The 13,455-nt window shown below is 43.2% G+C and overlaps 1 protein-coding gene across 1 annotated transcript in view; it reads left to right on the top strand.

Annotated features, from left to right (window-relative positions):
• tacr2 (tachykinin receptor 2) overlaps positions 1–13,455 on the top strand; it is a 58,682-nt gene that overhangs the window by 11,816 nt on the left and 33,411 nt on the right. The window contains exons 2-3 of the mRNA XM_052027786.1: positions 8,094–8,288; positions 10,221–10,371. Of these exons, the coding sequence (XP_051883746.1) occupies positions 8,094–8,288; positions 10,221–10,371 (346 nt within the window). The remainder of the gene's footprint in view (positions 1–8,093; positions 8,289–10,220; positions 10,372–13,455) is intronic.

Raw genomic sequence — 13,455 nt, 5'->3', positions numbered from 1 at the left:
GGATGAGGAGATTGCGTGTGTTATATCCATGTTTACTGACGATATAAGGTAAGGGTAGCAGTGCGGGCTGCGAAGAAGGAGGAGATAGTTCAGGTGGATATAGAAAAGGGAAGGACATGGCAGATTTAATATAATGTAGAAAAATATGTTTTCCCACTTCAGTAGAAACAAGCAGAAATTTGGAGTACTTTTTAAATGGTATGGAATTAGTATTGGTTTACTATTGTTACTTGTACCGAGGTACAGTGCAAAACTTGTCTTGCATATCGATCGTACAGATCAATTCCTTACACAGTGCAGTTGCATTGAGTTAGTACAGAGTGCATTGATGTAGTACAGGTAAAAACAATAACACTTAACAATAACAAGTGTCACAGCTACAGAGGAAGTGCAGTGCAGGTAGACAATAAGGTGCAAGGTCACAACAAGGTAGATTGTGAGGTCAGAGTCCATCTCATTGTATAAGGGAACCTTCCAATAGTCTTACCACAGTGGGATAGAAGCTGTTCTTGAGTCTGGTGGTACGTGCCCTCAGGCTCCTGTATCTTCTGCCTGATGGGAGAGGAGGGAAGAGAGAATGATCCGGGATCAGATAAGCTTTTTTTTCTAACAGTTTGGGGATAGTGGGGAGTAACTGCACAGGCGTGTGACATCAGTCGGTAGCGCGCGAACAGTTTAAAAAGAGAAGGGAAGTCTTCGGCGTTTTCGATTGGGAGCAAGAGGCGAGCAAATGGTAGCAGCCGAGGAGTTCCGAACAGATAAGTTTTTTTTTCTAATGATTCGGGGATAGCGGGGAGTAACTGCGCAGGCATGTGACGTCAGTCGGTAGCGCGTGCGCGCGCGCGTGAACAATTTAAAAAGAAGACAGCCATATCCAGTGGGCAGTGTCGGAGCGGGCAGCAGAGTCAGTGGGAGCAGAGTGTTTTTGGGCTTTGGCTCAACGGGCTTCGGCGTAAAGGGGCGAGGCGGGTGAGTAGCTGGTAGGTAAATGTAAGGTTTACCTGTTATCTGTTATAAATTTTTAAGTAGCAAAAAAACTAGGTAAGGAAAGAATCAGTTCAGATGGAGGACATGGTGGTGTGCTGCAGCTGCTTGATGTTGGAGCTCATGGACTTTGCTACGGTCCACGATGACCACGTCTGCAGTAAGTGCTTGAAACTGGAGGAACTTCGGCTCAGAATTGATGAGCTGGAGTTACAGCTTCAAACACTGCGCAGCATCAGGGAGGGGGAGAGTTATGTAGGTACTGTACATCAGGAGGCAGTCACCCCCCCTTAGAGCAGGTACTTCTGGGGTCCAGGAAGTAGAGAGAAGGTTGACTGTCAGGGGACAGAAAAGGAAAAAGAAAACGAACAGGCAGATAGTGCAGAGGACCCCGGAGGCTGTTCCCCTCAATAACAGGTTTTCCGCTTTGGAAGCTGTTGAGGGGGATGACCTGCAGGGATCAAACAGCAGTAACCAGGTCTCTGGCACTGGGACCGGTCCTGCTGCTCAGAAGGGAAGGGAGGAGAAGAGCAAGGCGGTAGTGATAGGGGACTCGATAGTCAGAGAAACAGATAGGAGGTTCTGTGGCAGTGAGCATGAATCCCGGATGGTATGTTGCCTCCCAGGTGCCAGGGTCCAGATGTCTCTGATCAGGTCCACAGTATTCTTGAGCAGGAGGGAGAACAGCCAGAAGTCATGGTTCATGTTGGTACCAATGATATAGGTAGGAAGAGGGATAAGGTCCTAAAAAGTGAGTTTAGGGAGCTAGACAGAAGGCTGAAGAACAGGACCTCAAGGGTAGCAATCTCGGGATTGCTGCCAGTGCAACGCGATAGTGAAGGTAGGAATAGGAGGAGATGGCAAATAAATGCACGGCTGAGAAATTGGTGCAGGAAGGAAGGTTTTAGATTTTTAGATCATTGGGATATCTTCTGGGGAAAGTGGGACCTGTACAGAGAGGATGGGTTACACTCAAACCCAACAGGGGACAATATCCTTGCAGCCAAGTTTGCTAGGGTGGTTGGGGAGGGTTTAAACCAGTTTGCGAGGGGGATGGGAACCAGAGGGGTGGGTCAGAGGAAGAAGTGGATGGGGAAAAGTCAGATCTAACATGTAGAGAGGCATTGAGGAAGGAGAAGCAGAGTACAGGGTATAAAAGTAGAAAGGTGGATGGGCTAAAGTGCATTTACTTAAATGCAAGAAGTATCAGGAATAAGGGTGATGAACTGAGATTTTGGATAAGTACATGGGACTACGATATTGTGGCTATTACAGAGACATGGCTGACATCAGGGCAGAAATGGAAATTGAATATTCCTGGTTTCCAGTGTTTTAAAAGGGATGGGGAGGTGGGGAGAAGAGGAGGATGGGTGGCGATACTGGTCAGGGACACTATTACAGCTGCAGAAAGGGTGGATAATGTAGAAGGATCCTCTCTAGATTCAATATGGGTGGAAGTTAGGAACAAGAAAGGAGTAGTTACTCTGCTGGGAGTATTCTATAGGCCCCTCGGTGGCAGCAGGGATACTGAGGAGCAGATTGGGAAGCAGGTTTTGGAAAGATGCAAAAATAACAGGGTTATTATCGTGGGAGGCTTCAACTTCCCAAATATTGATTGGCACCTGTTTAGTGCAAAGGTTTAGACGGGGTGGAGTTTGTTGAGTGTGTCCAGGATGGATTCCTGTCACAGTATGTTGACAGGCTGACGAGAGGGAATGCCATATTAGATCTAGTTTTAGGTAATGAGCCAGGTCAGCTGACAGATCTATTGGTGGGTGAGCATTTGGGGGACAGTGACCACTGCTCCATAACCTTTAGCATTGTCATGGACAGGGATAGGAGCAAAGAGGATGAGAAGGTATTTAATTGAGGGAAGGCAAATTATGAGGTTATAAGGCGAGAACTTGAGAGTGTAAATTGGGATGACATTTTTGAAGGGAGATCCACTATGGAGATATGGTCGATGTTCAGGGATATCTTGCAGGATGTTAGGGATAAATTTGTCCCGGTGAGGCAGAGAAGGAATGGCAGGGTGAAGGAACCATGGGTGACAAGAGAGGTGGAACAACTAGTCAGGAAGAAGAAGGCAGCATACATAAGGTGTAAGCAGCAAGGATCAGATAGGGCTCGTGAGGAATATAGAGTAGCAATGAAGGAACGTAAGAAGGAGCTGAGGAGAGCAAGAAGGGGACATGAAAAGGCTTTGGCGAGTAGGGTTAAGGAGAATCCCAAGGCTTTTTTCTCGTATGTGAAGAGCAGAAGGATGGCTAGAATAAAGATAGGTCCGATTAGAGACAAAGGTGGGAAGATGTGCCTGGAAGCTGAGGAAGTGGGTGAGGTGCTCAATGAATACTTCTCTTCAGTATTCACCAAGGAGAGGGTTCTTGATGATGCTGAGGACAGTGTTGGTGAGGGCAATGTTCTAGAGTATGTAGATATCAAGAGAGAGGATGTGTTGGAGCTGTTAGAAAATATTAGGACAGATAAGTCCCTGGGGCCTGACGGAATATTCCCCAGGCTGCTCCACGAGGTGAGGGAAGAGATTGCTGAACCGTTGGCTAGAATCTTTGAGTCCTCGTTGTCCATGGGGATGATACCGGACGATTGGAGGGTGGCAAATGTTTCCCCTTATTCTAAAAAGGTAGTAGGGATAGTCCAGGGAATTACAGGCCAGTGAGCCTTGCGTCTGTGGTGGGTAAGCTGTTAGAAAGGATACTAAGAGATAGGACCTATGAGCACTTAGAGAAACATGGACTATTTGGGGACAGCCAGCATGGATTTGTGAAGGGAAGATCTTGCCTCAAAAGCTTGATAGGGTTTTTGAGGATGTGACTCGGAAGGTTGATGAGGGTAGTGCAATGGATGTGGTCTACATGGATTTTAGTAAGGCGTTTGACAAGGTTCCACATGGCAGGCTTCTTCAGAAGGTCAGAGGCCAAGGGATCAAGGGAAGCTTGGCCGTGTGGATTCAGAATTGGCTTGCCTGTAGAAAGCAGAGGGTTGTGGTGGAGGGAGTGTATTCGGATTAGAGGGCTGTGATTAGTGGTGTCCCACAGGGATCGGTTCTGGGACCTCTACTTTTTGTGATATTTATTCATGACTTGGATGAGGAGGTGGAAGGATGTGTTAGCAAGTTTGCAGATGACACAAAGATCGGTGGTGTTGTGGATAGTGTGGAGGGCTGTCGAAGATTGCAGAGGGATATTGAAAGGATGCAGAGTTAGGCTGAGGAGTGGCAGATGGATCCAGAGAAGTGTGAGGTGGTACACTTTGGAAGGACAAACTCCAAAGCGGAATACAAGGTAAATGGCAGGATTCTGGGCAGCATAGAGGAGCAGAGGGATCTAGGGGTTCATATCCATTGATCACTGAAAGTTGCCACACAGGTGGATAGGGTAGTTAAGAAAGCTTATGGGATTCTAGTTCATAAGTCGTGGGATTGAGTTTAAGAGCCGCTAAGTAATGATGCAGCTTTACAAAACTCTGGTTAGACCACACCAATGCTCAATACAAGAGGGCATGGCTTTAAGGTAATGGGTGGGAAGTTCAAGGGAGACGTCAGAGGGAGGTTTTTCACCCAGAGAGTGGTTCGTGCATGGAATGCACTGCCTGGGGCCGTGGTGGAGGCTGATACGTTGGCCAAGTTCAAGAGATTGTTAGATAAGCATATGGAGGAATTTAAAATAGGGGTATATGTGGGAGGAAGGGGTGAGATAGTCTTAGGTGTGGTTAGAAGGTTGGCACAAGATGATGGGCCGAAGGGCCTCTATTGTGCTGTATTTTTCTATGGTTTTATGGGTGGGGACTTTAGTTATGCTGGCTTCACCAAGGCAGTAAGAGGTAAAGACAGAGTCCATGGAGGGGAGGCTGGTTTCTGTTACGGGCTGGGCTGTGTCCACAACTATCTGCAATTTCTTGTGGTCCTGGGCAGAGCAATTGCCATGTTCATGTTCAGTGGGATCTAGCTGTCCTTGTATATAAATTGCTGAAAGTTAACATTCAGGTTCAGCAAGCAGCTAGGATCCAAATGGTACGTTGGGCTTCATTGCAAGAGGATTTAAGTTGAAGGGTAAAGATGTCTTTCTCCAATTATATGTCGCCTTGGTGAGATCACCTCTGGAATATTGTGCAGCAGAAGGAATGCAGGGAAAGTTCACCAGATTGATTTCTGGGATTGTGGTTTTGTCGCATGGGGAGTGATGAAGCAGAATGGCCCAAAACTCTCTATAGTTTGGTTACAGATTCATACAGCAAGAAGACAGGCTGTCGGTCCAATGCATTCATGCCAACTGAGATGTCTAATACACTAATCCTATTTTCCTGCATTTGATCCATATCCCTCTGTTCCTTTCCTGTCCATGCACCTGTCCAAATACTTTTTAAATGCCATAATTGTATGCACCTCTGTCACCTCCTCTGGCAGGTTCCATATACACACCTCTATTTGTGTGAAAAACATGCCCCTCTGATCTGCTTTTAATATTTCCTCTCTCACCCTAAACCTACGTCCTTTAGTTTTAGATCCCCAACCCTTAGAAAAAGACTCTATCTACCCTGTCTATGTCTTGCCTAATTTGATAAACCTCTATAATGTCACCGCTCAGCCTCCGGCACTCCAGTGAGAGCAATCCCAACCTATCCAATCTCTCCTTGTAATTAAAGCCCTAAATTCCAGGCATCATACCCGGTGAATCTCTTCTGCACTTGTTCTAGTGCTACCACATCCTTTCTGAAGTGTGGTCTAACCAATGTCCTGTACAGCTGCAACATAATGTGCCAGCTGTTATAAATACCTCTGCCTATGAAGGCAAGCTAAAATGGCGAAGTCCCAGAGGACTGGTGAGTAGCAAAAGATGTTCCTTTAGTTCAAGAAGGGAAATAGGGATAATACTGAATATTATAGACTGGTGAGTCTCACGTCAGTGGTAAGGAAGTTATTCGAGAGGATTCTTAGGGAAAGGATTTAGGAACATTTGGAAAACCATGGCCTAATTAGGGCAGTCAGCATGGCTTTCTGCAGGGCAGTCAGCGTGGCTTTCTGCAGGGCAGATCATGTCTTACTAACATGACTAAGTTTTTCGAGGAGGTGACAATAGTGATTGGTGAAGGTAGAGCTGTGGATGTTGTCTACATGGATTTTAGTAAGACATTCGACAAGGTCCCTCATGGGAGGCTCATCCAGAAGATTAAGATGCATGGGATCCACGGTGACTTGGCTGTTCAGATTCAGAATTATCTGGCCTATAGAAGACAGTGATCAATGGGTCTTAATTTGGCTGGAGGTCCATGACTAGTGGTGTTCTGCAGGGATCCGTACTGGGACCTCTGCTGTTTGTGATGTATATAAATGACTAGGATGAAAATGTGGATGGGTGGGTTACTAAATTCACCGACAATACAAAGATTGGTGACGTTGTGGATAGTGTAGAAGATACAGTGGGATATAGATCAGTTGCAGATATGGGCAGAGAAATGGCAGATAGATTTTAATCCAGCCATGTGTGAGATATTGCACTTTGGGAGATCAAATGTGAAGGGACAGTACACTGTTAATGGTAAGATTCCTAACAGCATTGATGTACAAAGGCACCTTGGGGGTCCAAGTTCATAGCACCCTGAAAGCAGCTACACAGGTTGATAGGGTGGCAAAGAGGGCATACGGCATGCTTGCCTTTATTAGTTGAGGCACTGAGTTCAAGAGTCAGGAAGTTACATTGCAGCTTAATAAAATTCTTAGATAAGCACACGAATATGCAGAGAATGGTGAGGGATCAGTTTAATGAGACGTCATTAGTTTAATTAGTTCAGCACAACATTGTGGGCCGAAGGGCTAGTTCCTGTGCTGTTCTAAATGCCTTCTTCATTATCTTGTCCACTTGTGTTGCCAATTTCAGGGAGCTATGAACTTGCACCCCAAGGTCCCTCTGTACATTAAGGCTTCTACTGTCCCTACTGCTCGCTGTATACATCTGGCCAGTATTACACAACCCAAAACGCATTACATCACACTTGTCTGGATTAAATTCCTCTGCCACCACACCACGCAACTTTCCAGCAGATCTATGTCCTTCTGTATCCTTTCACAACCTTCTTTGCTATCTAGTTCTTATTTATCAGATTGCAGACATTCTCATCCAAATCATTCATAAATCTATGACATCCAGCAAAGATCCCAACACTGATCCCTGTGGTACACCACTGGTTCTAGACTTCCAATCAGAAAAACAAGCCTTCTCCACTCCCCTCTGCCTGCTATCACCAAGCCAATTTTGGATCCAATTTGCCAAAACACTTCGGATCCCATGTGCCCCAACTTTCTGGACCAACTTACCGTGCAGGAGCTTGTCAAAGGCCTCGCTAAAGTCCACGTGTCACATCTATTTCCCTGGCTTCATCAATTTTCTTCGTAACCTCCTCAAAAAACTCAATCAGATTTGTGAGGTAGGATTTCCCATGCTCAAAACCAGGCTGACACCCTCTAGTCCTTGCCTTTCCAAGTCATAGAGTCGTATAGCACGGAAACAGGCCCTTCGGCCCAACTCGTACGTGCTGACAAAGATGCCTAAGGATAGGATTAAATGAATGGTCGGTGATCTCATTGAAGTGTACAGACTCCTTTCGGGGCTTGACAAGGTAGATGCAGGGATGATATTTCCCTTAGTTGTTGTACGTAATACTGGGGTCAGGAGGTGTGGAGGTGGTAGGTGGGGGGGGGGGGATGTTTGCAGTCCCAAAATAAGGGGTCAGTGCATTGAGGACAGAGGTGAGAGAAGATGAGGGCAGTAAGTCTTTGGAATTCTCTACTAAGGGTATCAATGGATATGAGGTTAGCACAGAACGGTAGAGCAGGCAAGAGGGGCTGAATGGCCAACTTCTGTTTCTGCTTCTTATGTTCAAGGAAAGTGGATTAATAAACAAGAAAGAAAGGAATAGAATTAAATGCTGGTTGAGTTAGACAAACTAAGGTGGGAGATAACTTATTTGGATCTTAAATATGTTTGGCCAAGAAGCACATTTCTGTGCTGTGTAATCTCTACATTTGTGGATTGTGGATGGTAATACACAGGAGTAAAAATGCTACGTAACACTTGTTCTGCTTCACTGTACAGGTACATTGCCATCATCTATCCCCTGAAGCCGAGACTGTCATCCAGCTCAACTAAGATAGTGATTGCTATTATTTGGCTCCTGGCGCTGGCTCTGGCATTCCCGCAGTGTTTTTATGCTCGGATAGAGCATTTGGGCAGCAGAGTGATCTGTAAGGTGGACTGGCCTGGGGATATTGGAGGACAACATCAACTGACGTAAGAACCTGTTTATCAGTTCCCTGTGATCTCAGTGCTTCTGTTACAATGCTAATTGTGAAATTGTGGATTATTTTCCAAATTAATTTCCATAGGGAAAAGTTGCCACAAATCTGTTTACATTGCTTCCTATAATAGATGCTTTCTGGGTAAACTACTTGTGCTGCTGCTGTTAGATTTAGTGTGAAAATGGGCTAGGCATCATGGTAGTGTAGCGGGTAGTGTAATGTTATTGCAATGCCAGTGACCCAGGTTAAATTCCGGCTGCTGCCTGTAAGGAGTTTATATGTTCTGTCTGTGTCTGCATGGGTTTCCTCTGCGTGCTCTGGTTTCCTCCCACATTTTAGACATTTAAATATGTTATGTCAACTGGTTTCCTCCTAATCAATTCTACCAGTCACATTCTCAAAGAACTCCTAGGGATTAGTTAAACATGGTTTCCATTTCATAAATCCATGTTGCCACTTCTCAATCATATTGTTCTTTTCTAGGTGTGCACATGACTTATTCTCAATATTGGAGCTTTGCTGATACTTAAGTTTACCTTAATGTTCTTATGATGGAAATTCCATTTTATTTTCGGAGGCCATTTCCACACTACAGCAATCTTTCAAACAGTAAGTCTTGAGTGCCAAGTTCATGGACTTATTCATCCATTAGTCCATGAACTTATCTCTCAGTGTGTGATCCAGAAATGCACCAAAGTTTTAATACTAGTTAAGTGTATAGTCCTGAATTGTCTCTCCTGACCTCTGGATACAGATTCTAAACTTATAACTTACTGACGGTATGGGGGTGAAATGATTTTGAAACTTCATTAACTTTGTTAACTGAGACGACAAATGCCCCAGCAGATTCAAATAAGTTTGCCTAAATCACATAAGTATCTACGAACAAGATTGCCTCCTTGCATTCAACTATTGCCTGATTCTGGACTCCTTCAGCCTTGCCCACCATTTTAGTATGTTATTCACCCAAAAAAAATTCTATTGCTTCAACATACAAGTTTATGGGCTCTGGCACCTTATTATAACTACTGAAGTTTCTGATATAACTGGTCTGTGATTGACCTGCCAACTTTCTACTATCTAGCACTTTGCCAGTTACCAGGCTTGACTATTAATTTCCCCTCAATTTTGCAAGTGCTACATTGGTTTGCAGCAACACACACAAAATGCTGGAGGAACTCAGCAGGTCAAGCAACATCTATAGAGAGAAATGAACAGCTTATTTCAAAGGGTCTCAGCTGGAAACGTCATCTGTTCATTTCCCTCCATAGATGCTGCCTGACCTGTTGAGTTCCTCCAGCATTTTGTGTGTGTTGCTCCAGATTCCAGCATCTGTAGTCTCTCTTGTGTCTACATTTGTTTCTTTCTTTCAATCTGCATCTCGGACATGCCAGGATTAAACATGAACTTCACAGAGAGACCCTACTAACACAGCCATCCTCAATGATCTTGTCACTTTTAAGGGCTGTGATTCTTTGTTCCCCTCATCACCAGTATGTGCGTTCAGTGGGTTAACCTCTAAGTCTATGGCAGAATGTATAAAGTTGAACCAATGAGTTGAGAGGAAGTTTGTACAGTTTATTCAAAAGTCCTTTACTGTCTCTGAAGCCTTTACATTGTTGCATCCCAGACAACAGTGATGCACGGGATTCAGTCCTTAAATTGTTGATGGCCTTAAAGTAATAATCATTGTTTGCAACCAATATTACACATGAGGCACTCAAGAGCACAGGCCTGAATTGAATGTATTCTGTGAAATAGATTCCACATTTCCTATCTCTCAGCTGGTTTCTTATCCCTTTCCAGAATTCATTCTCAACCCCCAAAGTTTTGACTTTATGTAATGAGCTTTCATGACAAACTTTGCAGAGATCTTTTGGAATTTTTAAGATTTGTCATCACTGCTGATTATTGTGTGTTCCAGGTACCAGCTTGTGGTGATAGTACTGATTTACCTAATGCCACTGATGGTGATGGGAGTCACGTACACAAAGGTGGGACTAACATTGTGGGCCAGTGAAATACCTGGAGATTCAACAGAGAGATATCATGAGCAGCTAAAAGCGAAACGAAAGGTTTGTGGCAAAGCTCATCATTTGTTTATAGAAGATGAATATTGTATAGTCATTCGTAAGCAAACTTAAGACTCTTTGTTCTGCCACGGGCTTACAAAATCAGGACTGCACAAAGACCTGTTAGCCAGCTGGAATAATTTATTTAACCTGACGTCGAAGTTGCCACGTGTACATTGAAGGTGATTGTGGGTTTAAATTGAAGCATTACTGCTAAGGTTCTCTGAATATTATCTCTAACTATGGAAAGGACATAACTGGAGGCTAGGAAAGGGTGGTGAAAAGTTTAATGGTATCAGAAAATATCACAGATATAACCAAAGGCTCTGCTTGTTGTAGCTGAACATATTCACTGATATCTCCACCTTGAATGGAAATTTAGTAGTACCTGTCTCAGTGGCACATAGAGTCTGCATATCTGTAAGTGACTGAGATTGTTTCACATGTTTTCTTCATTTTGCTGGACAGTTCACTGTGCTTTTGCCATAAGTTGCTTTAATTTCAGACACATATCTGTTTCCTCCAGTTCATTGAGATATTTTAAATAACCCGTCGATTGCTTGTACTGTTTAAATAAACCGCACTGAGTAAATAAACTTTGTTTGCTGTGAAATGGACTATTTGCCTTAAGTCCTGCCCAGCTTCTAACTCAATGGCTGAATACCGTTAATAAACAACCCTAGCTTGATATTCCTTTTTGAACAGCGAGGCAGCTGATCAGCGAACATCTATTTCACTCCCAGCAATGTTTTTTTGTTGATGACTTTCTGTACTGGTAATCATTCCTGATATTATTGACTGTTTTGGCAATCTAAGTTCCAGGTGATCACTGAGTCTTTTTTGATAATCTACTCCACTGACTTAAATGGAACCAAATTTCAGAAAAAGATTCTTCAATTATTTTTTAGGAGGATGGTATTACTGGCATGGACAGGATTTTCCATCCTTAACTGCTGTCAAGAAAAGTGGTAGTGAGTCCCCTGAACCACTGGCATCCTTCTGGTGAAGCTATTCTAATGGTATTGTTCGGTAATAAGTTCCAGGATTTAGAGCAGAGACAATGAAGAAATAACAATGTACACACAAAGTCAGTATGGTATGTGAGTTGGAAGGGAACCTGTGGTATTCCCACCAACCTGCTGCCATTGTTATCCATGGAGGTGGCGTCAAAGTAGTTTTAGGGAGTAACTGCATTTTGTGGCCACCTTGTGCCAGCTGTGCAGGGTGGCGGATGAGGTAACATTCAGGCTACTTTGTCCTGGATGGTACAAGCTTCTTGAATGTTGTTGGAGCTGCATTCATCCAGCTGAGTATTTCACTGGATTCCTTATGTGCCTTGTAATGTTGGAAAGGTTTTAGTATGCCAGGAGATCGTTCACTTGCAGCAACATTCCCAACTTCTGATCTACTTTTGTGGTGATAGTATTTATGCAGCTGGTCCAGTTAAATTGGCACCCCCAGGGGAACTTAGTGTTGTTAATGACGTTGGATGTCAAATACAGCTTGTTAGACTCTTGTTAGACTTAGTTATTGCCTGGAATTTTTGTACTACAAATGTTACTTGCAAAACCTGTAGACCAAAGACTATCTTACTGCATGGAGGCATGGACTGCTTCATTTACTGAAGAGTTTGGAATCCAATTGAACATTGTGCATCCATCAGCAAACATCTCCACTTCCGAACTTATGAATGTTAGCTCGATCAATTGGTGTGGGGTCATGTAGCTCTCTTGATTGCAAACTGCTTTCACTGTTTGGTATGCACATTGGCTTGTGGCTGTGTCTCAGTTGGCATCTAACTTTAAGGAAACCTGATGCTGCTTCCAACTCTTCATGCACTCAGTAAGTCAAGGCTGCTCTCCCAGCTTTTGACAACAATGGTGAAATGAGGAGTACTCTGGGTCATGGGGTAAGAAAGATCAGTCACTCTGTTTTGTTCATCAATTCCTCAGAGTAATTGTTCATAAGTTTCTAAGCCTGAGAGCAATGACTCTTTGCTTTGGTGACCTGTTCTGAGATCAGTGACTGTCAATTTTGATCACCTGTTTTTGAGAGCAATTAACCTATTTCAGTAATGCTCTATTCCTGAGGGCATTGACTCTCTGATTAGCTCATATCCTGAGAAAGATGACACCCAACGTTGCAATGCCACTGAATCTGAGAATAATGACTCTATTACTTTGGAAATCTATTCCTTTGATCAATAACAATACTTCTTGTTTACTTGAGATCTGTGCCTCTGTGTTGCTAATCTATTCCTGAGACCAATTAATCTGTTTTGGTTACCTATTGAAAGCTCTGACTCCTTGATATCAATGGTTCTTTCTTCTCAGAGGATAATCACTTTCCATTTTGGCAATAATGAGTTCAATGACTTTCTGTTTTGGTAATGTATTCAAGAGCAATGTCTGAGTGTTTTGGTTAACGTCTTAGTCAATGACTTGGTTTTGGAAATTTGTTCCAGAGTACAATTGTTATCTGTTCTGGTATCATGAGGTCAATCAGTCTTTGCTTTGGTTAACTATTTCTGAGAACAATAACTCAATGTATTGTTCATCTATTCTAGGCATCAATCATCTTTGTTCAAATTATATTCCTGAGAACAAAGGCTCAATGATGTGCGAATAGATAATGCAGAAATCAGTCACTCTGTTTTGTTTGTCTGTTGTTGGGAGCATTAGTCATGTTTTCCTGAGATCAACAACTCTCAGTTTTGGCAATCCAAAAAGAGTACAATAATTCTCTGATTTGAAAATCTATTCTTGAGAGCAATTACCTTCATTCTGGTAATTTGCTTCAGAGGACAACCAAATGTGTTTTGGCAACTTAATGCTGAGGTCAATCATTTCTGCATTATATGCTAATAAATCATTGCGTCATCGTTCTTGGGGATGGATTACAAGAAAAGTGATTGATGCTTGGAATAGATCAACAAAACATCATGTCATTGCATTTAGGGATAGCTAACCAAAACAAGATTGGTTGATCTCACAAATAGACTAATAAAACAGATATTAATTTCTCTATTCCTCAGAGAAATGGTCAACTTTTTGGTAATCTGTTCTTGAGAGCAATGATAATCTATTT

Source organism: Pristis pectinata, chromosome 12, assembly GCF_009764475.1.
Source record: "Pristis pectinata isolate sPriPec2 chromosome 12, sPriPec2.1.pri, whole genome shotgun sequence".
NCBI lineage: Eukaryota > Metazoa > Chordata > Chondrichthyes > Rhinopristiformes > Pristidae > Pristis > Pristis pectinata.
Note: the sequence above shows the minus strand (reverse complement) of the source record. Positions and strands in the feature narration are given on the sequence as shown.